General features: G+C 40.4%; 1 protein-coding gene across 2 annotated transcripts in view; it reads right to left on the bottom strand.

Annotated features, from left to right (window-relative positions):
• Positions 1-969: 969 nt before the first annotated feature.
• Positions 970-27,045, bottom strand: part of LOC134212023 (ras-GEF domain-containing family member 1B) — a 171,425-nt gene continuing 145,349 nt past the window's right edge. For both annotated transcript variants that reach the window (XM_062689515.1, XM_062689514.1), the window contains one exon: positions 970-1,747. In XM_062689515.1, the coding sequence (XP_062545499.1) occupies positions 1,677-1,747 (71 nt within the window). In that variant the 3' untranslated portion in view covers positions 970-1,676. The remainder of the gene's footprint in view (positions 1,748-27,045) is intronic.

Raw genomic sequence — 27,045 nt, forward strand, 5'->3', positions numbered from 1 at the left:
GGGTTGCGATCAAAAGAGGCCGACAAACGCCGGACCGTTTATTAGGTAGGGTATCGGTAGCATCCTTCTGCTATAAACATTAGTTTATAGCAGCTGCACTGAAAGTGCAGTTTAGTTAAATTTAGATACACATCACTGCCTTTGCGAGTTTAAGAAATATCTGGAAAAACAGGCAGATAAGTGAACGCACAAAAATACGAATTTTCAACTCTAACGTGAAATCTGTGCTGTTATACGCTAACGAAACATGGTGTGTATCAGTGGAGAACATTCAACGACTGCAGGTGTTCATCAACAGATGCCTGCGGTATATAATTTGGGCCTGGTGGTCTCACAACTGCATCTCAAACAACAAGCTTCATCGTCGTTGTCACCAGAGGCCGATAGCAACAGAAATTCGGGATCGGAAATGGGGCTGGGTCGGCCACACTCTACGTAGGGGAGGAAACGAAATCTGTAAACAAGCAGCTGGACATCGCAGCAGAGGCAGACCCAGAGGCTCATGGCGGCGAAGCCTCAATAATGAAATAAAAGAAGTCGACCGAAATCGCACCTGGCAACAGGTTAAAGCGATAGCCGGGCAACGCTCAGGATGGAGATCTTTCAAGTCGGCCCTTTGCACCACCGGAGGTGTACAGGATCCATAAGTAAGTAAGATGATGAGATGGCGATATTTTGGCAATAGGCAAATGGACTTATGAAACTGAGCTATTACAGATGGAGCTGAAGAGATTGCAGGAGCCATGACGGGAGAGGCTGCATTTTGTGCTGGAAGGGAAACTGGCGTTTCTTGCTTATCGTACTAGTTGCACAAGCTACTATTATCACCAGTCACCACTCAGCACTGCTTGCTATGAAAGAACGAAGAAACGTGTTCCAAAAGATAAGCAAAATGTCTAATTCAGGAACAATATTGGAAATTTGGGACATTGTCATATTTGATTAAAACAAACATTAAAATTAGGTAATTTCAAGTTATATTTATCCATTTTGTATTCGCTGTTCATTTCATTTGTCTCAATCAAACTGATTGCATTATTAAATAATTTACTACTAGTATGCATTATTTACACTGGTCGTTTAAGATTTCTTCTACAACGTAAGAGTAGAGCTTTCAACATATCATAAACTAATCAACTTATGTCCTGTGAGGATAGGAATTTCAATATTATTGCATTTCTGGCAATCACTTTGTCGAGGAAACTAAATCACCATTTCAGGACTTTCATATTTTGCATTACTGTAGTACATAATCTAATCACATTCATTTTATTGAATTTATTACAGCATAAAACGTTCTACCATTGATTCATATTCCATCGTTTTTCCATAAATCTACTTAGCATTGTGTCGTTGTATTTCGGAATGTGCCTTCTGCCAACTGCCGACATTATAATATCGAACGATTAAAATTGTTCCTCCAATCAATTCTGCGCCGGAGGCATCCGGAGAATTCAGCTGAATGGTGAGTGGAATTGGTACAAGGGTCAACGAGTCCAGAACAAAGGCTGCCGTCGTCGTCAGCAGAGGCCACATTCTTCGGATACCAGCGTTATCAAAATTGGGAGGGTCCGCCTCCTTTGCGTATGCAAATAATTGTTCATTACGATGAGTCCGATCGTTATCCAGCTAATCCGACGGAGGAAGTGGGGATGACGGTGCCAGCATTGGTGGTGCTATGCAACGTCGTACAATTCTTTCTCGGCAATTGTTGGCTCCTCGCAGCTAAATGAAGCCAGCATAAGTTCTGCGGAAGAAAACGGAAAAGGAAGCGGAAATATGAAAAATGTTATCAAGAAAGATTGCCGGACTCGACTCTCCGGTTTGTGCCACTCGAGATTTGTGTCGAACCGGTGGGTAGGGAGTACAATGGCGTACTGAGAAGGTAATCATTTGCATAAGGAGGTGCATAGTTTAGTTGTGTATTATCCATGGAATGCTGTGCCTTTTATGAATTGAAGTTGCGGATTATAATTTTCTTTAAGCAATTGGTGTTGAACCACGTTGAACGAAACTCCTGCCAAAGTATTATATATATAAATTATATATATAAACTTTTTAGATGTCATACTTTATCGATTAGCGTCAACTGGAGTTTTTTATACGGTCTACTTTATGTATGAGTATCAGGGTTCGGATTTCTCACTCACTCACGCGACAACTGATCACTCCACCATGCATTTTATCCGGATAAATTACAGTGCGATAAACTCCGGCACAAGCGATGGTGCGAAAAATTGTTATCCTTCTTCCCATGTTTCGCGAAAATCAAATGCCGCTTGCTTTGCCTCTCCAAGCTGATTGAATCTGACGATGCGCCACGATAAGCAGAAGGTTCAATACAACAGTTTTTTCCATCGCTTCCAATCAATTCATGTGGTGACGTGGTTTTAGTGGGCGCTCTGAACATTTTAAAATTGTTTTGGGTTCGAATCCCGTTGCGGTCCTAAATTTTTATAAATATGCTTGTAAAATTTATCTGATGAGGCGACGAGATGGAAAATTTGTGGATTAAAATTAAATTATCCGGCGATCCGGCGCTCACGAATTTATCACCCGCCATTCTATCCGGATAAAAATGTTGTGTGAGAATACTTCCTCACAGGGGGCCCATGAAAAATCACACTCCGCTAAATGGATTAATTGCAGGTTTTTATTCATATGAGTGAGAATTCCGAAGCCTGATGAGTATGTAGTAAGAATATTTGATAATGTAAATTATGTTGGTTCATAAGTTTCTATGTGTTTTACTTTACCTACTTTTCTTCAGAAAAAGAAATTACCATGCGTCCCCATCAAGTCAATAAGAACAAACGTATGTCAGCCAGTTAAGTTAATAGCTGAAAACAACGGCAGTCTAAGACACCTCGTTAGTAACTATCGTTTTGACTCAAATTCCGAACATGACTCATATTCCGAACACTCACTTTTAAATGGTCATTTTGGCTTTATTCGTGCAATTTTCGCTATAGGAGGTTGAATTCGATTGTAATCTTGACCCTCAGTAAGAAAAACCGATGAAAGTTTTTGTTTCAGGTCGCTAAAACGCCAGTGTTCGGAATATGAGTCATGTTCGAGATTTGAGGCAAAATGGTACTCAGATTTGTTAAAGTAAATGAACGCATCAGAATGCAATTTTCTCACATACACCCAGGGACGGGAATGGTTGACATTTCTTTTTACCATCCATTCTTCCATGCACAAAAATAAAAACAAAACCACGGCAGCCGCAGCAGCCACGCCAAGCAGATGACAGTCAGCACATGCTTTTTCTATTTTCTCTCCCCACGATTAATGTTTTTGTACAACAATTTTGTACAAGAGTTTTTCCAAAGCACTTCAATCAGTGTACACGAGCTTCAGGCTACGGTACTGTTTACAATGGGTGAATCCTTCTGTTACAAAAATAATGAGAGTTCCGAAATGTTACATGAATTAAAATCAATTTTGATTTAGGCCGATAGACAGTTAACAATAATATCCCGATTAGTGAGTAGATTAGGTGTGTTCGCGGAGGGTTACTACCCCGAACAAGGGTAGTGGGGCTGGGAAGCTGAACCCCGGCCAGGTACCTCCAAAACCGGGGGAGGAAGGACATGGAAAGGTCCGTCCACTCAGGAAAGACGGTGGCAAGGGGTTACGGCAGGCTGAGAGCTCTCAGCCGCACCAGACCAGGGAAATAGAGGGGGATGACGCCTCCTGGACCCTGGTCAAGAACAAGAGGAAACCGAAGACGTCAAGGGCCGAAAAGAAGGCCCAGGCGAATGAGGGTAGCAACACAGAAAGAACAAATATTATGTTATCAAATATATTGTACTTTCCTTCTAAGAAGTGATATTTTTTCTTTAAAATAAAAGTGAAAACTTTATAATCGAAAGTTATGTATTTAATTCAATCATATTTTTCGTCGGGTCTGAGTATCAATTTTGAAATTCATCTTATGAGCACAAAAGTGTTTGAACTTTTATTTTCAAAACAATCAATGTGAAAAAAATAATCACCGTGACAGATGACTCGGCCCTGAATGACCCACAATACAGGTGAGAAAAAAAAACACCAATTTGAGGGCCGCTGCGGCAGAAGTTGAAAATCCACCGGGTGGTCGAATGCCCGCGACCGGAAACAAAGATAGCATGAAAGTGGCAGTGGAAATCGGCACTGATCATCACGAAATACAAAGGTAGGTGACATTTTTTAAACAAGAATATGAAGTGTTGTAGATACTGGAGCTCACGCTTCGTTACTTTAGTGAGCAAAATTTAGGAATTGAAGCACCGGAGTCGGTTGACAATATTTAAGACATTTTTCTTTCTTTTTTTAGATAACCGACAGGGAATTCATGGCACAAAACCCACAGATGGATACGATGCGCACCCTTATCCTGGCTACGGACCGGATCCTATGCTGGAATGTACAAAGAGCCACCGTGTTGTGAGAAATGTTGCAGTTTACAACTAGTGAAAAAATACATGCGATCATGGAATAAAAATTATAAGCTGTTCATTGCGATTTGTTTATTTTAATTGAAAAATTGAAAGATAAAGGGTACGAGAGGGGGGCTAGAAGTAAACCGTTAATAGGAAAATGAGTCTTTTCTGAATAAAAATATTTTACTATATTTTCTACAGTGTGTACATTTTCATCTGACAGTTCTACAATTTAGTTTTGAATGTTCAAACTTTTAATTTTAGAGCGTCCTACAACTTTTGAACCATGATTGTTGCAACAATTGGCGTACTTTTATTTTGACCATACGGAACTCTCTACGAAAAAGAACCAACGCAACTTTTCAAATTTACCAATGGTTTTTTTAATTCTATCAATGATTTTTCTTTCTGTGAAGAAGTCTAGGGTAGGCGCCAATCGCTCCAGGGGCGATGCCCTAGTCATCACGGCGAACGAGGCTAAGTACTCGGACGTCTTGAAGGCGATGAGGAGTGACGTCAAGCTCGGTGAACTCGGCGCCGACGTACGTCGAATAAGACGTACCCGGATGGGCGAGATGATCCTCGAGCTGAAGCGGGGCGTCTCGCAAAAAAGCGCCGCCTACAAGAAGTTGGCGGAGGAAATCCTAGGCGAGACGGTCAAGGTGAGGGCACTCACTACGGAGGTGAATCTAAGGGTTAAAGACCTGGACGAGATCACCGAAGTCAAAGAGCTCGTCACGGCACTGCGGTGACAGTGTGAAATGGAGACGCCCACCGCAGCCGTTTGGCTACGGAAAGGTTCGGCAGGGACGCAGGTAGCATTGGTTCGGCTATCTGCAGCGGACGCCTCCAAGGTAGTCAAGTTAGGGAGCGTCAAGGTGGGATGGTCGGTATGCCCTGTGGGCATATACGAGCAACCCGAAGTTTGCTTCAAGTGCCTGGAACCGGGGCACAAGCAATGGGACTGCAAAGGCCCTGACAGAAGCAATCTCTGCCGACGCTGCGGATTGGTGGGACATAAGGCACAATGCTGCACGAACCCTCCCAATTGTTTGATTTGTTCCAGCAAAGCTGTGAACAGCAAGCACCCCATGGGGGGTTCGATGTGCCCGGCGTTTAAGCATGCTGCAAAATCACATTGCAGGTAACGCAGCTGGCTTGCTCGGCCTCGCCCGAGTGTTTGGTGTGCGCAGGTTTAGAGGAAACGGCGGAACACGTGTTGTTCGTGTGCTCACGTTTTCGCGCAATGCGTGACCACATGCTTCCGACATGTGGTCTGGAGACTACCCCGGACAACCTAGTTCGGAGGATGTGTAAAGAAGAAGTTGGCTGGAACGCCGTTTTATCGGCTATCGCCCAAATCGTCTCGGAGCTACACAGAAGGTGGCGCGTGGACTCAAGGATCGCTAGTTCAGGCGCAAATAAGAGGTGGTCCAGGGGATCGGAGTCGGCTTCATGGGTCATACCGGTGGTCATGCTCTGTGGTCGAACTCTATCCTTTTATCGAACAAGTGGCCGCGCGAAGAACAACATGGTATCGTCGCTTTCGCGGCGTCGGTCAACCGGGCGGGTTCCGAGCCCGAGGACGGAAAGGGGTCCTCGTCAAGGCTGGGGCAGGCGTAGGCACCGCGTCGGCAAGTCCCTCTGTGTGCTGGCCCTATCGCAGAAAGGTCAATTTGGGGTGCACGCGGCATCATCATTCTTTTCACATTTATGTTTATTTATGTTTCACCTGATGATATTTCATTGTTGAATTTTTCCTTCTTTTAATCATAGGCTCCTCTTTTGAGTTTCGCACAATTATATTTATTTGGGTTTAACCTTATTTTTATTATTGATTATATTTCTTCTTTTATTCATAACCTTTTCTTTCGAGTTTCGCATTTTTATACCACATATGAAATACCAATAAAACTTGATAACATTTCATTCTAGAATTTTCCTCTTGGGGTATTCTTCAGAGGTACATATATTGTCAAATCAATATTTCTATCAAAGTGTTGCTAGCCTATATTAACTTTAATTGTAATTGCTGGAAATAGTTCTTCACTCATGTTCTTCAAAATGATCATTTAGTAACTATAAACGAATATAATAAATTCATTTTTATTACTAGAAACCGTTACGTTACGCCAAATATACTATATTAACAATATGATTCACTCTCACGAAATTTTGGCGACACCACATGTGGCGCCAACTCGCGTCCGAAAGGATCGATACACACGTAAATCGAACTACCCAAAATATGACGATCGTTTTACACACTTCAAAATGTCATCATGAAAAAAATAGGGATGCTTGATGTTTTTTTTGCAAACTTAATCGATTATGTTTAATCGAATGCAAATGGAAAATCAAATGTTGTAGCAGAAGTGTGGTAGGCATATTTTTGTGGAAATGTATAATAAATTTGATATAGCTCGTTGAACTGTATCCGGCGGGACCATGCCGGTGCACCTACTCGCTCTCTGTTTCGCACACCATGTTGCTGTTTGCTCATTTGACTGCAACACTTTTATCAAATGTACTATTGTCGCGCTAATCTTTTCCTAGAATGCTGCGGCGGTCTTACACTCGCAGGCTCGACTGTGAAGGTAAACGTCAAGATAGCCGCCGTGTTAAAAGATAGCCAGAATTTCCCCGCTCAAAACAAAAACAAGTGCTTTTCGCGAAATGACAACAGTGTTCGATTGTATTAGTGAGAGGCAACCGGAGTCACTGAGTACATGGAGAGTGTTTATCATGGCAAGTGCATACAGTGGGTGAGATTTTCATTGACACTGTTGTGTTTAGTGACCGTTGCGATTACCTGAGAAGCAACCAGCAGGAAGCCGCAGTATTCTATTTTATCTCGAGATTCATAATATATTAACAATATGATTCACTCTCACGAAATTCTGGTGACCCCACATGTAGCGCCACGATACACAATACACGTTATAATTAAACTATCCAACATATGACGATCGTTATACACACACACACACTTACGGAGCCGAATTTATTGAATTCAACATTTGGCTAGCAAACATTACCGCTAGGCAATGGTTAAACTCACTGGTATTTTTTAACAGCAAGGAAGTGACCCTGATCAATTTATTTATGTTTTGTTACACTTTTTGAATTTAAATGTAAATTAACAAAATTCGTAGAGATTTATAGATTTATGATTTATAGATATATAGATGCATAAGAGTTTACAAAATGATTGTTTGAGCTCGAAAAAACGATGGAATTCCGACATTCAAGACTTAAGCATTTTTGAAAACGTAACGATTTTTATCACATTTTCAAGGATGATATGATCAAAATATTTTACCTACTTGTGAGATGAGCATTAGGGTGGTTCAAAAAATTGATATTGATCCACAGTGCTCATCTGATTCTTTACCATGTTCTGAGTTTCCCCTGAAAATTTGAGCTCATTTGGATTAAAACTGATTTAGCACAAGCCGTTTCAAGTTTGCATGCAAATTAGTATGGAGAAAATTATTTTTTCGTTGTACTGTTAATGAAGTTTCCCCATCAAGCGCAGGTTAAAAGAAAACCTACATAGCTAAAAGGAATACTCAACAGCTTTCACTCAGTTTAAACCGCATCTCAATTAATCGTTCCAATAATTCATGATTAGACAATGAAAACATTGTAAAACACTTTTTTGGTAGTTGATTTGCATTATAAATATATTAGGGAGAAATATCAATATATTCAAGGGAGATCAGGGATATTGCTGTTACAATTATTTTAAATTGATATTTGAAAACCATCCCTAGAGCGGAATAAAACTTGTTATGTTGCTTGGGATATCACCGCATGGCTAAAGAAGGCTTTTATATTACTATGGTAGATTATTGTTTAGCATGATCAATCGATTTGAATAATTTTATGACACCAGTTGAACTTATTTATTCGCATAACAAGTGTCAATTTTGGCAGGTGTTGAGAAAGAATTGGGTATATATGTAAAAAATATATCGAACCAGTGCATAATCTCCATCCAAGCGTTTCTCAGCTATTTTCAGAGGATTTCATACATTTATCGAGTTTGGCTTCGTTATGCTTTTTGACGCTTGAGCTTCAATAAACAAGTTATTTAGACTATAACTTGGTAATAATCGATTCCTCCTTAATTTTTTATCGAGGAAACTCATTTAGTAGTAACGTGGTAAATAATTGACTGTTTTACAACTAAAAGGTTCCGTTTAAGGGAGAAAAAAAAGTTGTTTGGGACCCTCGGTAGATTGTTTTCAAATAGTCACGAAATGAAAGCTTAAAGGGTCAAACACAATGGACACGTTTGCGTGCGTTTTGACAGTTTTCCCATATGTTTGGCCCATAAGAGCTATATTTTCACGTAGTGAAAGTATTAGCGATGCTCATTTTTTTTGTCACACGCCGCGTTGAATTATCTTGATTTTATAAAATCAATGATGATTTCTTTTCAAATTAACTCGCATGCATAATCCCATTTTTTAGAATTCCCAAATTGTTATCAATTTGTGAATATGATTTGACAGAGAGAAACGTACTTTTGTGAACAAACTGCCCGATATGAGAGTCTGATATAAATACAATTCAAACATAATTACGTTTGTGGTACAACCTCTCTATATAAAAATGAGTTTGCATTTCCTTTGAGGCAATATAACTCACGAACGGGTTGACCGATTTGTACGGGTTTCTCATTAATCGATTCGTCTTGAGGACTGCTGTGTTATAAAATATCACTAAATTTTGAGGAGAAAGTTGAGAAATTGTGAAAATACAATTTTGATGCGAGTTGTAAGGAAACCCAATACGATCGCGCTAAAAATGATCTAGAGTGCGGTGCTGAATGAACTCAACAATTGACAGTAAGAATGCAAAATATAGTTGACTCTGTAAATCTCGATGTTCTATATCTCGATATCTCTCCCTATGTCGATGGTTTCCTCGGTCCCTTCAATCTACATACATTTTGGCTTTCTACATCTCGATAACTTCTATCCCGATGTGTTGTAATCGTATTTTGTTCTGGATTCACTCTCCTTATGTCGATATGTTCAAATTTTTAGGCTACTAGACCATATTGGGACGATAACAATACAGATCAACAATAAGCAATGATATTTGTTTTGTTGTCGTTTTTCATAGCAACAAGCTGTTTTGGATCTAGTACCCATTTAAATTTTCCTTCCATTCCTCGATCTCTCCCTATCTCGATGGTCCCTTCAATATCGAGATGTGGAGAGCGACTGTAGTATAATCCCGAGCAAGGTCGGGTACGTTCAACTAGTTTTTCTTGCGAAAGTATCGAAAAATAATCTATTAAATCCCAAAAAATATCTGATATTGGATACGAAATCGAGAAAGCACAATAAAATAGGCGTAATTAAGTTTAGCCGAAATATCTCACCGTAATGCTACGTTTTGAAAGGGCAAGTGAATTGAACAGCATAGTTTAATGCAATTTACTTGCCAAGAGTTGAACATGTTCAACTTACTGTCCGTTCAAGTGAGTTTAGCGAAGGTGTTTGGCCGCGTTTAATCCAAGCTACTTGTTCAATTCACTTTCCATGTCTAAATGTAACCAAATAATCATACCCATTATGATAAGCGTAACATAACAAAACGCAATCGGATGAGTGTCATCTTCATGGCTTTCCACTCAAGATATATATTCATTCAATCAATGGTGGGCAGCAAAAAGTTTTCAATTCATAATAAGTTGCAACGCAGGTGTTAAGTTCCAGTAGGAATTTAGGACACCGAAGAGGAAGAAGAATGATGCATTGGAATAATATTGATAATATTCAGAAAGAATTAATCAAATTTCTTGCTGAAGAAAATGATAGAAATGTTTACAGTGGAACAATCATTTTAATGTTTGCGGAACGGCTTTCACAGTTTGAACGATTGAAGCAAAGGTGTAGTTTGTCTGCTTTGCACTGCTTCATCGAAATATTTACAGTAGTGTTTGCATTTAACAAAGTCGATATTCCGGTAATCGATTTATTGAAAAATGTATGGACATCCTCACACTGTAAAATGTCATCGAACAACTGTATGACTACTCACCGGAAGATGGCAGGAGGGTTTTCCAGCACAAGCTAGAAAAAAACATGTTTAGATTCCTCTTTGCTCGCTAGATGATGTTGTTATCACCGGCAAATTGTTCGCCATTTCGTTGTATGAAAAAACTCGAAGTGAACCATATTGTTAATATAATATATTTGGTTACGCTGTGAAGTAGCGAGGGGTATGGAATTGCCCAAATTTGTTACGTGATTTGTAAATGTGTGTGTTTCATTTTGAAGTAACACTCTAATGTCCAAGATCGTCTTTAGACGGGATACTTTAATCTTTTTTCGTAATTATTAATTGTTCAGATTTTAAAAAAAGTGTTTGAAGGTAATCAATAAAATAAAATTCAATGCTTGTTCAAATCTGGTTATACATTAATTCTAAATTAGAAAAAAAAAACAAAATTTTAAAAAGGTGAAAGAGATGAAATCGCCAATTTAAATGTATTGCCTAAAATGTGTTCAGATCGGTTTTAGAAAGAAAAATAGTGAAAAATAGTGAGCAAAAACAAAATTTTGTGTTATGGGGTAAGTAAACTCTAAAGAATAGCGCCTGTTTAAAATATAAGGCATACGTAAGAACAGTCTATGATTAATAAAATGAAACCTCCAATGACTGTCTATTCGACTTTTGTTTCTTTCCACCTTTTGTCTCTTCGACCTTTTGACCCAATTATTTTTTCAACCTGTTTTTTCTTCAACTTTCTGTAATTTTTTTTCGACTCTATTTTGCTTCGGCATTTTGTCCTTTCAAACTTTTGACTTTCGACCTTTTGACCTTCAACCTTTCGTCCTTTCGACATTTTATCCTTGTGAACTTTTGTCGTTTCGACCTTTTGTCTTCGACCTCATATCCTTTCAACCTTTTGTCCGTTCGATATTTTGTCCTTTCGACCTTATGTGCTTTCGACCTTCTGTGCTTTCGACTTTTTGTCCTTTCGAACATTTGTCTGCTCGACCTTTTGTGGGCTTCGCGGCCGTGCGGTTAGCGACATCAATCGACTAGACGCATGTGCTATGGAGTATGGGTTCGATTTCCGCCCCGGTAAGGAGGAAAATTTCGTGATCGAAAAATTCTTCACTGGTCCACTGGGTGTTGTGTGTCCTGTCCGTTGTCTCAAGCTAGGTGTTCAGTGTGCAGTCTGTACGACCTCCGGTCGAAGACGATGTTCCTGTCTTTAATTTTGTCCTTTTTTTTCTTTTTTCTTTTGACCTTCGACCTTTTGACACAGAGCCCCTTGGACCCTGCGTTGCTCGGCATCAACACTTTTGCATTTCACATTCAAATGTGAAATAGTGCAGCACCCTAGATTGATTTGTGTTCACTCTTTTGAATTTTTTCACTTTTTACCAACTTTTGACATTTTTCTGATTTTTGTCGGGGAAGTTCTTGACTTTTTCTGCATAAAAACACATACGAGCTTAAGATGGATTGGTGAGAAAATTATGTAAATCGGTCAGCCCGTTTGTGAGCTATATTGCCTCAAAGGAAGTGTAAACTCAGTTTTACATATACATGATCCGCATCCGTTCAACACTATAGACTTACAAAATATCGTATATACTTATGCGAAATTTAAAAGATTTCTCAACAGCAGAACTGTTTGGGAATTTTCCAGATTTTCGAGAATTTTACAGTTGAATTTTAAAAAGTATTCACAAATGACCGTGTGGAATAATTACCGAACAATGAGCAGTGTACATCAGTGTAGTAGCTTTGGGTCCGCGACGTTAGGCATAAGTACGTTAGGCATAATGGACGTTAGGCACACCGGACGTTAGGCATAACGGACGTTTGGCGTAATTCTGCCTTCTTTATGGCATAGGTTCTTCTTTGGTTCATTTTATGCCTAACATCTATTATGCCTAACATACATTATGCCTAACGGCCGTTATGCCTATCGTCCATTATGCCTAACGTACTTATGACTAACGTCTCTATGCCTAACATACTTATGCCTAACGGGGTATACCCAGTAGATTTTTTGGATTCTTCACAAATAATCAGACAGCTACATGTTGTACAGCAATAACTCCCAAGTTTGCATAAGTCTTTGTTTTTTCACCTCGAAAGATAGGCAAAGCCTTTCTTAAGTTCTATTTTTTAATCAAAACTTGAACGATGATAGCTATAACATTACTAGGCGTTTTTCCGGACAAAAATAGATACATAAAATCCATAACAGTAAAAAAACAAACTAGCACATGTCAGTCTTCATACTCTTACTACGACGCTGCATAAATCAACCAGTCCAGTTTGTGCACCCAATGTTCCTATCCTTCGCAGCGGCAAAGATATGGTACCGAATAGTATTTTATTAACTGCCTCCACAGAGAGTTTCAAGTTGTGCATTGACTTGCATTGCTTGCTGCAGCGACGGAGGACCAGTCTCCGGTTTTGCATTCAATGATTTGTGCACGGACAGGGCCAGATGAAGCTATGCTTATTGCAGTGATTGCAACATCTACAAAAGATTCAAAGATGGAGCAGACCGAGAAACTCGCCAGATATTGTTCGTTTTTGTCGTGCATTAGTACCTACTCAGTAGGGCCATTAGGAAATTGATAAATGTGCATGTATTTTACCAGGGATTTGTTAGAAATCTAGTAAAATGAATATATTGCTCCGGAGAATTTGTTCGTATGCTTTTATTCATACAACATCGTACACCTTTCTAGATTTGATATTCGCACTGGTTTAAATAAATTAAAGCGAGCATCATCCATCTATCGACTTTAAAATACAATAAATTAAGATCAGCTAATGGCAATTAACGCATGAATACGGATTCCCGGATAAACTTATTTGATTCCTCAAGGCGACGATAGATCGGGTTATGTGCGTAGTTTGAGTTTCAAAGACGCTCTCATGCATCATGCCCAGCACTATAATGGAGGTTTCCTGTTCGATGGTGTTGCCACAAACTTAGCTTTGATTAGTTTTATAAATACGAGTAAATGGATATTAAAATAATCTTCAATCAAAGAATAAATACCTTTTCATAGAAAGGCTTTCATGCCTCTCACACGGAGGCTTTCGAACTTTTAGACTCTAGATTTTAGTTCAGAAGCATATTTTTGACATATTATTCAACATTTTTTTTTAAATTTGTTCATTCGATGTTTTATCCTTTTGATCTTTTTTTTTGTCTTTATTATCGAGACTTTCAGCCCAAGGCTGGCTCGTCTCGTTTGATCTTTTGCCCCGCAGTCCTTCATATACTGCTGGAGGTTAAGGGCAGGATTCAATTGGCTTTAATTTGCTGGTCGTCATGCATATTATGTACAAGACAATGCATTGAAATAAAAAATATACCGTAAACCCCGTTGGTTTGAACATCTTTCAAATTAAAAAGTGTTCAGACGTCATTTAGCACGTGGGATCAAGGAAAGAATAATGGAACATCGTGAAACGGAACGCAGAACCAAAACAAAACAGCAAACAATAATGAATATTTTATTTTTATTTTTATTTCTGTCCCGTAGAGCACCGTAGTTCTGGCCGTCCGGAAGATGCTCATATCACAAAGAAACGTGGCTCCGTAAAATGTTATACACGCCTGAGCCTACCAAGTAAACGAACTTGGAAAAAAAAACACCACAATAGATCTCGGCACAGTAGCGGTTAAGAAACACAGAGTCGCCTACCAAATAAAGAAAGGAATAAAAAAAATCGTGGAATGGAACGCAAAACCAAACAGCCAGGAACCGGTTTGTTTGATGCTCATAGAGTAACCAGAAAGTGAACCCCGTTAATATGAATGAAGTACCGTTCAAATTATCGGTGGTCCACGGTACACAATTATCACAATTTTATCAATAAGATTGAAAGATAATTGTAATACACCCGCCATTAAGCATTTTTGTCCAAGGTACCCCTTGGGGCCAGCGAAGGCACCTTAGTGGTACATGTACTCCAGGTTGAGATCCTCTGGTGTAAAACAATATAGTTACTTCAAAGAAAAGTTAACTAAGGTTTGTTGCTTCCCATTTATGGTCAAATAAGTACATGAAAGAAATGTGAGAGAAAAACACGCAACTAGGTCCACAACCGGAGACACTTCCTTAATACTGATTCCGTTTTTTCTCCACCTAGCAATTTTAAAGGCAAACATTTTTATAAATTTGATTGGAGAATGATCGAAGTAAGTCAGGTGTTTGATTTTTGCCCTGCATTTTTATGGATTTTTCGCGAATTCAATTCGAATGATGTGATTACGATGTCGTTGATCTGGCGCTCAAACTAGTCGTCCATTGATATGCTGAAAAAATAAATTATTATGTAGGGGAACTGTTCCGTTTGGAGCTATGGTTTGGAAGCTATGGGATGAAGTGCCGAACCATTCCCATATAAGTAGTACTTACACTACTGCTCCTTGAATTCATAATATGTACGTGTTATACCAATACGTTTGGGATCGGATTAGGGTGACCATATGATCTTTTTCCAAAGGAGGATAGTTCCTTCAAAACTTGCCGAAAAGGAGGACATTCGGTTGAAAAAGGAGGACATGAGAAAGAAAATACGAAACACAGAACTTCCTGTATTTGATATTCAATTGACTGACTTTTCGGGATGTCGAGTCAAAAACGACACACAAATTTATTAAATAAAAATAAATATCGAACTGGTGCTGGCCGGGATACGAGCAACCTTAGGGAAGATCGGGTAACCAACCCCGGTGGGAACTATGGTCGTATGCTGACAGGGAAGGGGGGGTTTGCTCCTCTCCAGAGGTGCAAATCTTATTGAGCGTCTGTTCTCCATGTCAGGATCGGCTCACAACAGCGTCTGTTCTCCATGTTAGGGGCGGCTGATCATCGTCCGAGTGCCAGCGAGGGACTCTAAGTGAAACTGTGCACCATGGTCCACCGGAAATAAGGAGGAATGGTCCTCCGGAAATTGAGGGGGTTTGGTGTCAGGCCCTGCAAGCCAACCTTTAAAAATCATAAGCAACGAACAATCAACAAGAGAGTACGGACCGGAACCATCGGCGAAGACCACTGCGACGAAAAGGGACTAGCGATTGGAAACTCGGTTCGTGGAACTGCAAATCTCTCAACTTCATCGGGAGCACACGCATACTCGCCGATGTGCTCAAGGACCGTGGATTCGGCATCGTAGCGCTGCAGGAGGTTTGTTGGAAGGGATCAATGGTGCGAACGTTTAGAGGTAATCATACCATCTACCAGAGCTGCGGCAACACACACGAGCTGGGAACAGCTTTCATAGTGATGGGCGATATGCAAAGGCGCGTGATCGGGTGGTGGCCGATCAATGAAAGAATGTGCAGGTTGAGGATCAAAGGCCGGTTCTTCAACTTCAGCATAATCAACGTCCATAGCCCACACTCCGGAAGCACTGATGATGATAAGGACGCATTCTACGCGCAGCTGGAACGTGAGTACGACAGCTGCCCAAGCCACGACGTCAAAATCATCATAGGAGATTTGAACGCCCAGGTTGGCCAAGAGGAGGAGTTTAGACCGACTATTGGAAAGTTCAGCGCTCACCGGCTGACGAACGAAAACGACATACGACTAATTGATTTCGCCGCCTCCAAGAATATGGCCATTCGCAGCACCTACTTCCAACCCAGCCTCCCGTATCGGTACACCTGGAGATCACCACTGCAGACAGAATCACAAATCGACCACTTTCTGATTGATGGACGGCACTTCTCCGACATTATCGACGTCAGGACATATCGTGGCGCTAACATCGACTCTGACCACTATCTGGTGATGGTTAAACTGCGCCCAAAACTATCCGTCATCAACAATGTTCGGTACCGACGACCGCCGCGGTATGACCTAGAGCGACTGAAGCAACCTGATGTCGCCACTGCATACGCGCAGCATCTCGAGGCAGCGTTGCCGGAAGAGGGTGAGCTCGATGGGGCCCCTCTTGAGGACTGCTGGAATACAGTCAAAGCAGCCATTAACGACGCAGCGGAGAACAACGTCGGGTATATGGGTCGAAGTCGACGGAACGATTGGTTCGACGAAGAGTGCAAACAGATTCTGGAGGAGAAGGACGCAGCGCGGGCGGTCGCGCTGCAGCAAGGTACCCGGCAGAACGTGGAACGTTATAGACGGAAGCGGAGACAGCAGACCCGCCTTTTTCAGGAGAAGAAACGCCGCCTGGAAGAAGCGGAGTGCGAGGAGATGGAACAGCTGTGCCGTTCTCAAGAAACACGCAAGTTCTATCAGAAGCTCAACGCATCCCGCAAAGGCTTTGTGCCGCGAGCCGAAATGTGCCGGGATAAGGATGGGAGCATCTTGACGGACGAACGTGTGGTGATCGAAAGGTGGAAGCAGAACTACGAGGAACATCTGAATGGCGCTGAGAGTACTGGCAGTGAAAGTCAATGCAGCGGAGGAGATGACTACGTCAGTTCAGCGGACGATGGAAGCCAACCAGCCCCCACCTTGAGGGAAGTTAAGGATGCCATTCAACAGCTAAAGACCAATAAAGCAGCTGGTAAGGATGGTATCGGAGCTGAGCTCATCAAGATGGGCCCGGAAAAGCTGGCCACTTGCCTGCACAAACTGATAGTCAGAATCTGGGAAACCGAACAGCTACCGGAGGAGTGGAAGGAAGGGTTATATGCCCCATCTACAAGAAAGGCGACAAACTGGAGTGTGAGAACTTTCGAGCGATCACCATCCTTAATGCCGCCTACAAAGTGATATCCCAGATCATCTTCCGTCGTCTGTCACCATTAGTGAACGAGTTCGTGGGAAGTTATCAAGCCGGCTTCGTTGACGGCCGCTCGACAACGGACCAGATCTTTACTGTACGGCAAATCCTTCAAAAATGCCGTGAATACCAGGTCCCAACGCACCATCTGTTCGTTGATTTCAAGGCGGCATACGACAGTATAGACCGCGTAGAGCTATGGAAAATTATGGACGAGAACAGCTTCCCTGGGAAGCTTACCAGACTGGTCAAAGCAACGGTGGATGGTGTGCAAAACTGTGTGAAGATTTCGGGCGAACACTCCAGTTCGTTCGAATCGCGCCGGGGACTAAGACAAGGTGATGGACTTTCGTGCCTGTTGTTCAACATTGCGCTAGAAGGTGTCATGCGGAGAGCCGGGTGTAAAAGTCGGGATACGATTTTCAACAGATCCAGTCAATTTATTTGATTCGCGGATGACATGGACATTGTCGGCCGCACATTTGCAAAGGTGGCAGAACTGTACACCCGCCCGAAACGTGAAGCAACAAAAGTTGGACTGGTGGTGAATGCGTCAAAGACAAAGTACATGCTTGTGGGCGGAACCGAGCGCGACAGGCCCGCCAGCAGTGTTACGATAGACGGGGATACCTTCGAGGTGGTCGAGGAATTCGTCTACCTCGGATCCTTGCTAACGGCTGACAACAACGTTAGTCGTGAAATACGAAGGCGCATCATCTGTGGAAGTCGGGCCTACTACGGGCTCCAGAAGAAACTGCGGTCGAAAAAGATTCGCCACCGCACCAAATGTGTCATGTACAAGACGCTTATAAGACCGGTTGTCCTCTACGGACATGAAACATGGACAATGCTCGAGGAGGACTTGCAAGCACTCGGAGTATTCGAGAGACGGGTGCTTAGGACCATCTTTGGCGGTGTGCAAGAAGACGGTGTGTGACGGCGAAGAATGAACCACGAGCTCGCCCAGCTCTACGGCGAACCCAGCATCCAGGAGACAGTTAAAGCCGGAAGGGTACGATGGGCAGGACATGTTGCAAGAATGCCGGACAGCAACCCTGCAAAGATGGTGTTCGCTTCCGATCCGGCAGGTACGAGACGGCGTGGAGCGCAGCGAGCGAGATGGGCAGACCAGGTGCAGAACGACTTGGCGAGCGTGGGGCGTATTCGATGATGGAGAGATGCGGCCTCGAACCGTGTATTGTGGCGTCAAATTGTTGATTCAGTGTTATCTGTTTAGATGTTAACTAAATAAATGAAATGAAATGAATGAAATATCGAACTCACCATAATCATAGTGAGATTCTATTGAGGACGAGCTTTTAGAAATCCAATTTTGTCCCATTTGGGTGGCGGATTTAGCTCCACCTAGGATCTCGTTAGCCCCCCCTAGAAAATATGCTACTTTACATATTAAGTAGGCATTACACGTATCTAGCCCTCTGATTCTAAATAGGGGGTGATTGCAGAGAATAAATTGTATTCATTATCCCTTTCTTCGAAACGCTACAGCTAGTTGAATCTACTCGATCAAGTTTTTTAATTCGTGCAATTGTTATATTTTGCGATAATAATGCTAAACACGAAGGATATTGCATCAATGTCATATCATTTTAATGAGTTTGAAATTTCTAAAATTTTGATTGAACAAAGTGAATTCAAATAAAATACTGAATTCTTTATTGTCTTAATGATAAGCTAAAACGGGGTTTGCGTCTACCTTTCCAACGTTTCGGTGTTTATTGCACCTTTTTCAGGGATTTAGAGGCTGCTTGAAGAAGGTGTAATACACACCGAAACGTCAGAATAGTAGACACAAAACCCGTTTTAGCATGTCATAAAGACTGAAAGAGCCGAAAAACACCGTCGTAAGTTATAACTGTAAATATAAAAAAAAAACTAAAAATAGTTAGCACCTCCCCCCCCCCCTAGAATGTTTCATAAGTTACGCCAATGGTTATGAACTCATTGCCGGTAGAAATCAGACTGGATCGGTCAGAATAAAATGATAGGCGATAGCAAAAACCATGTTGAGTACATTTTGAGATAATTTAGATGCTGAAAATGCAAGCTGGTTTCACTCAATCGAACGCAGCGAACTCTGGGATGGATGCTTGTTAAATATGCCTATTGTTTTCTCAAAAATTACAAAAAGAAGGACATTTCAGGGCAAAAGGAGGATATGTACTTCTTTAGGATACCATATGGTCACCCTAGATGGGATACGACAGTAATTTGTTTTGTTCTTATTTTTGTGATGTTTTTCAGTAGTAAGCAGAACAGATATTACATTAAGAAATTACAAAAATTGAGCCAAAATTGTCCGTTATGCGAATGTTATTGATATAGGAGCGTATAATAAATAATGGTACCAGGGATGGGAAAAATCAAATTTTCAAAAAATCGAGCGTGATCAAAACTCACCCGCTATCTTACTTTTTAATTATTAAGTGATAAAAACGGGAACTATTGACAATTAGCTAATATTAGTAAAGATAAATGTTTGAATGAAAATTCTGTGTTTATTATCGTTTGAGGCGACAACTCGCCTACTATTTTAATGTTATCATTGCATTATCCCTTAAATTTGTTATTGAATCATTTCAAACTCAATACATCTTCAAAGATAGCATAATCAGCTATCAAATGCATACATGGTATCGCAATTTTATGAAAATTTTACTCTTTGCTTGTGGAGTTGAATTTGGGCTTATTTCGAAATTTACGCTGAGAATCGCATGGCTACTTGTTTTCATTATATATTTTCAAATCGAACCAAATTTAAGGCATATTTTTTATGAGGCATTTAAAACGGAAGTGAAATACATGAAAATGGCGCCTCAAAGTATGTTTACTTACGTACTGAATGTTAAATCACGACAATCGTTATAAATTTAAATGAAAATGATAATCTTCTTCTTCTTCTTCTTCTTCTTCTATATACATAAAAATGAATTTCTGTCTGTCTGAACCTTATAGACTCGGAAACTACTGAACCGATCAGCGTGAAAATTTGTATGCAGAGGTTTTTGGGGCCGGGGAAGGTTCTTAAGATGGTTCGATACCCCTCCCCGCTTTGGAAAGGGGGGCTCCCATACAAATGAAACACCAATTTCTTCATAACTCGAGATCTAATCAGAGAATAAATCAATTTTAGGCGAAACGAAGTTCGTCGGGTCTGCTAGTATTTCATAATATTATATGGAATAAACCCATTTGTTTTGATTTCAAACCATGGTTGTACTTTTGACCGTATCCGTCCCACTGTACAGTGCAGTGGTCGATACCATAGGTTTGCACAAATCAAATAGTCTAGATCAATTAGCTTAGCTTGATTGACTGTATCCATCGTAGTTACTAGTCGTGATTGGCCGAGGAACGACAAATACACGCTAACTTTCACCTACTCAGTGACTGAGTAAAATTGTATTGCTCTCTCTGTGGGAAGAAAAAAGACGGTAATACAATTTTACTCAGTCACTGAGTAGGTGAAAGTTATAGTGTAATGCACAGCTCATCAATTGAGAAGTTTTCTCGGCACTAGAAAACTATTTTCACTATTCATGCTTCGGAGTTTCTTTAATTCAAGACCAATAACGATGCCGGCCACGTTCTTACAGTCAATTAGGATAAGGAGAGGAAAGTTCGACACTCATTGCTATAAGAGCCCGAGGAATCCTATGCATCTCCATGAGCGCACTGGAAAGGAATAGTATGTTTGTTGGGAAGGAAATATATTGGAAATCGCCATGGTAAGCGACTAATTATTTCTTTTGAACGACGCCACATTCATAATGATACAAAAAAAAACGCTTGTCTAACGTATTTCCTCGTAGACTGATTCGATATCTTAACTACTTCGCTACGACTAAAACACGCACTGCACTCGCTTGCTCGATGGCTACTGCAAACTATTGAAGATCGCGCTTGTTTCGACCGGAGCCACCGAATACCAGATACCTAGATAATTTATCATTTTATGACGACTAAAACACGCACTGCACTTGCTTGCTCGATGGCTACCCCACATCAAATAGTATAGATCAATTTTGGAAAAACTATGTAAGTATGCAAAGTGGCTTTTTGTAACAAAGTTTGCATGTCCAGAAAGTTTCATTGAAATCTGAGAGGTTGCTGCCAATATTTGTTCGAGTTGGCGCGAGATCCTTCATGGAGGTTGCATTTACCATTATATACAGGAAATAGTTCGATGTAAAATTGAAGGATATTTAAGGTGAAACTGTCTAGAATCCAGAAAAATATGAAGTACCCCACGTTTTCACAGGCACCAATCCCAACAAAGAAGTAACGAATAATTGTTATCTTTTTATTTTGGCTTTACTGCGTTGCAGTAAGCAAAGAATAAAAATATGACAGCTGCTCGTTGCTTTAGTATTGATAATGGTGTCCTTGAAAACGCAAGGTGAAAAATATTGGATTGAAAAGTTTGTCCTTAATTAACAATCGTAGACGTATCGTAGTTTCGATATTCCACATTTTGTTTGCTTGATTAGACTACATTGTTTATAAGCTTTCTAGTAGCATCCATAGTTAAAGCTTCATCGAGTATTCATGCTGCCGCATATGCTCGGAAGCACAATAATTTTCTGATGCCTTATTCATACACCCGATGTCACCCAACACCGGCCCTAATCCTTTAACTCCGATTATCTGCATAGACAAGGGAGTTGGACTAAATTATATGCAACGTGTTTGCGGCCAACATGGATATAATAAATGCGGTTGGCAGTCATGCCTCTTTCCGTTTGTCTGTGGTTCAAGTGCTGCAAATGGAGTACGACGGAACCATTCGAGTCTGATTCGAGTCCAGATAGGGAGAATAGTGCTTTATGCTGTCCGTATTTGTTGTTTACTTAAACGGGACTATGTAAACATTTTCGACTGAACGATGCTAACCGTTCACCTGGATCCTGTGACCAGACTGGCGACTCGGTTATTCGGTTAGGTGGCATCTGGCCATTTTGGTACTCAGCCAGTCCGTGCATTATACCGCCCGGGAACCTACGCATTCAAAGACAAACAATGCAAATGAAATGGTTTAAGAACAATAGCAAACAAACCGATACCTGAGCGGAATGACAGTTGTGCAGCGCGACATTCGATAGCCTTTGCGGACGTGTCTAATGGCCGTGATGATGATGGAGTGGAAATTGTCACATAAGCTACAAGTCTGTGCGAATTCTATAAAATGCACGTAGGGGGAAGAAAGCATTGATATGAGTTTGGACGATTTCACTGAATCGATATTCCCGGCAGGGGAAGAACACGTATACGTAATGATGCAACTGTAAGTGAAATGGAAAGCCATCCGTTGCACGGCATCTTATAGAGCTCTAGTCACCTCTAACATTTTGTCTTTGGGTTTTTAAAGCGCCATCATCTTACTCTATTGTAGTCGGAGTACAAATTTTAATTCAAATCGGTCAACATTTGCTCATTGGGTGAGCAACTCTTTGAAAAAAGATGTGACGTTAAACGGGATTATTTACGATCAGTGACTGTAAAATTCGGTAACTAAGGGTATTCACAGAAAATTGTTCCATTGTTACTTCAATTCTTCAGAAAATCTAAGATATTATTTATTTCTATTTTAATTCAATACAATAGAAATAATTATGCTTTTATTCTATTTTTCTTAACACCCTCTTTTTTATTTATCCGAATTCGATCTATACAATTTGATTTCCATTTTGAATATAAAAGTATTTCAAATATGTGATCGGTAAACAGATGGTGTCTTCGCATAGCTGATTACTCTGGATATTATACAAAAAATGTATTGATTCAAACTTATGTATACAAAAAGCTTTTTCAATGCTTTTTACCAGAGTGATCATAAAGCACAAAATGTTTCATTCGGCGTTATTTATGACGTTATTGTTCACTAAATAAAATATGAATGCGTTTGTATCAAGGCGCTACAAAAACCTATTTTAGCGGGAACGATGCAACCGTCCATTTATCTACTTCATGTTTGCATGTATTCGGTACCATTCATCATCAAATTTTGAGAATGGTTAGTTGATGCTACCACCACTCATTAACAGGAAAAATGAAAAATCGAATCTCTTGGAAAACTAGAACACAAGCAATAAGCTTCCCATTGCTCACGACTCCCTAGCGCTGTAAAACTCCGCAGCGCTATTCACTGTGCTTCATTTATTCAACTTTAAATTGCAATTAAAATTTCATTAAAAATCCTTGGTCGCCTGCGAGCTCGGTGCATTCCAGCAGGGAGCGAACGCGGCACCACCGAAGGCATAATTTATGACTGGGAATTATGGAGTGGAAAAATAATATTGAACCAAAGGGGTTTATAAATTTTACGTTCGCTGGAACGACGCATGCTTTATTCGCGAAGCTCTACTTTTTTCAGAAACTTTTCCATCATTGTGTCTATATATATAGGGGAGAACGGTCCAAAATGCACCCCTTAAGCTTTTTCGATGTTTTCGCCCATATAAACAAAAATACCCAACGATTTCAACGCATAGGTGCAAAATTTACAAACCCAGCTACATTTCACAACGATCTCCCATTCAAAACAATAAGGTTTTCATAACTTTCTAACGCATTTAAAAAATGTTTTAAAAATAGGCCTGGGGCAAAACGCCCGAATGGTGGCTTAAAATGACTCAATTGCATGTAAAATGATGGTGAACGCATGGTTGTTTGTTTTTTCTTAATGCATTGAACGAAAATCTTACGGATGTGGTGGAAGAATAGCAAATCGTTAAATTTGAGTGAATATGAAGGGATTTTGCTTGATTTTTCCAATGGAGCTCAATGATGGATAACTAATTATGAATTGTAATGGTAATATTCGTTCATAAATGTACTACAACAGATTACATGAGTGATTTTATGAATGAGGCCATTTTGCCCCAGGGGTGCATTTTGGACCATTCTCCCCTACGAAGTGAAGTGGAGAATGGAATTTCATGATTATGAGCTTGTTAATGTAAATATACATACAATAAAGCTGCAAATCGGCCATTTTTTCAATCTTTATCACCGAGTAATTTGATACTAGCATACGTTCTTAACTAAAAAAATGGCCATTTTGACAACGGCGTAACATTTAAGATTTTTTAACAAAAGCTTAGTTGAACCATGGTTTCCGAGTGGATAAAACTCGCTGAGCATTATATGCAAACAATACGTATCATTACCGTTGTTTTCGTATACCCCTTACGAGTACATTTTTTTTTTGATATTTTAACTGTGTTGTAATATTGTTTTTTTTTTTCAATTTTGTTTTAGGGTAATTCGCCAAATGTTGAATGGCTAATTTCCTTGCCTATTGTTGAACGCTCGTGTATTTCTGATGGGAGTTTAGCAATAGGCGAAAAAATTAGCCGTTCAACATTTGGCCTCTATTGGCCATAACAATGGTAGCATAACAATAATGTATTTGTCTACATCATTGTTTTTTTTGAAAATTCACGAGCACATACTTTTTAAAATTCTTATCAGAGTACCGAACGGATTCTTTTCTTTCAGAATCGCAAACAGATGACGTTTAGAATCCCAAGTGGATCATAATCTCGAACGAATTTTGCTCAGAATCCCAGTGAGATTTTTATCAGAACTCCTTCGTTTTTTGCTACGATAAGTTATAGTGAACAATAATCCTCAAGCATAAACAAATAAGGTTCTGTCTACAAACCACGTAAATTTCACATGTTCAAACCCCCTTCCTGCTTAGTAGTCTTTCGTAGACTTTTCCGAAATCTCCTCCCCCCCTTTTGAAGTCTACGTAGACTTTTCCAATTTTCACAAAATATCATATGCGATTGGAAAAATATGGAAACCAATCACGTTTTAAGCAACTTAGCTATTCGAATCCATTTTTTAAACATAACAAAATCAAGCTGAACAAAATCCAACAAAACAAAAGTCAATTTAAAACGAAATCAAATTTAATCCTCTGTCCACAGTTTTTGAAACCAAATCTCAAAAAAAAAATTTAATTTCTGCTGAACTCGATTTCTCCTAGAGCAGCGGTTCTCAACCTTTTTCTTGAGTGGTACCCCTTCAGACCTTGGCACAGCTTGAGGTACCCCCTAGTTTTTTTTTATATTTACCGTTAAGCTCAAATGTGAAAGTGGGTAATCGATTTTCACTTGGCTTTTATCAAACCTAACCAAACCATTTGATTGAATTTTCAAAAATTGCTTCCGGCGAATTAACGTACAAACAATTTGCATCGCCACTGCACTATGGGGAATTCTCATACAAATGGGGGGTCAAACATATTTTTTCAATGAAAACTGTTTCTATGCAACATATAGTTATACGATAGAACGCCACACTTATGCTGAGTACGAAGGTCCAAAGTACGCACAGTAACCACGCCACCATCAGCGACATCGATCACGCCACCGTTGCCACCCAGCCACCGTCAGCATTTCCCGAGGAACCAGGCCACGCCGGCCGAATAATGCAGAGTGGACAAGTTTAGGTATTAAATAGGGTTCGATCTTCAATCGAACAGTCAGTCTTTGTTTCAAGTAGTTAGAGTTCATTCTAGATAGTAACAGTGAGTGCATAGCCTTAAGAGTTATCGGTAAATAAATTAGTTTTTTTTTAACAACCTGAGTCGGTAGACTTATAATTGGCGCAGCCGTCCGGAGTCGGTTGAGTGAGAAAATTCGCGAAAACAGTGGAAAAATTACGAACAACCAACGTAATTAAAGTGATCCCGCGAAGATTAAGTTATCAACGCATCTGAGACAAGCAGACACCTCCGTCGTCAAGGAGTCGAGGATCCCCCCGTGAATTCCACCTGGAGCACCAGCAGCGTCAACCGACCTACGTGACACCACGACAGCAAAACCGTAAGTAATTTTCTTTTACTTTTCTGCATTTGTGAATTAACGTGAATCGTCCGCACACTACCAGATAGACGCGACGAAGTGCGGGTAATTGTAGTGAAGTGATCGAAACCACTTACGTCCCTTATAATCTCACCAAAATTCTTTTGCGAATCAACGCGAACCGTAGTGCACTACCAGATAGACGCGGCGAAGAGCGTGTGATCGAATTTAATTAGTGAAATCTAAGGTAGGGAAGTGAATCAACACAATTTTTGTGTGCTTCCAGAAGCGATTCAACACTCTTAGTGTGCTTCAAACAGAAAATCGCACTACCAGATAGACGATTTTCATTTCCCCGTTTTTTTAACTTAAATGATCGACATTTAGGCTATTTTTAGATGCCAAAAATTAAAAGGTCATTAAACGCCATTAAACGAACAAGACGCCTGCTAAACTCAGTGCAAATTAATATCACTAATAGCAGCTCCGAATCGGAAGCGTCGAGTGAAAGTAGTGCAGAATTTTCGCACGTTCCTGTAGATAACGCCCCAAATCTACAGAATTTATTCCTGAGTGACAGCGAAAAAACCGATATGGACGCAGATCAGCTGATTGCTCAGATTAACAACCTCTCGCAAGTGCTGGAAGCTATGCGAAACCAACAACAACAACAACAACAGCTCATTGACGCTCTGTCGCAAGGGCAAGCGAACGCCGCCGCGGCAGCACAAAATAATGTGCAAGTGCAACGAAATGCTAACTCAGCATTTAACGTTGAGTCTCTTTTCAAAATACCGGACCCGATAAAGTCGATCCCCAAGTTTGACGGTAACAGAAAACAGCTTTCCGCATGGTTAACCACAGCTGAGAATACACTGGCTAGGTTTAGAAACCTGGTCAGCCAGGATCAATATGAAATTTTCGTAACCGCGGTTACTAACAAAATAGAAGGCAAGGCAAAAGATATCATTTGTCTTGCTGGGAACCCTCAAAGTTTCGAAGAGGTGAGGGAC

This window comes from Armigeres subalbatus, chromosome 2 (genome assembly GCF_024139115.2).
Source record: "Armigeres subalbatus isolate Guangzhou_Male chromosome 2, GZ_Asu_2, whole genome shotgun sequence".
Lineage (NCBI taxonomy): Eukaryota > Metazoa > Arthropoda > Insecta > Diptera > Culicidae > Armigeres > Armigeres subalbatus.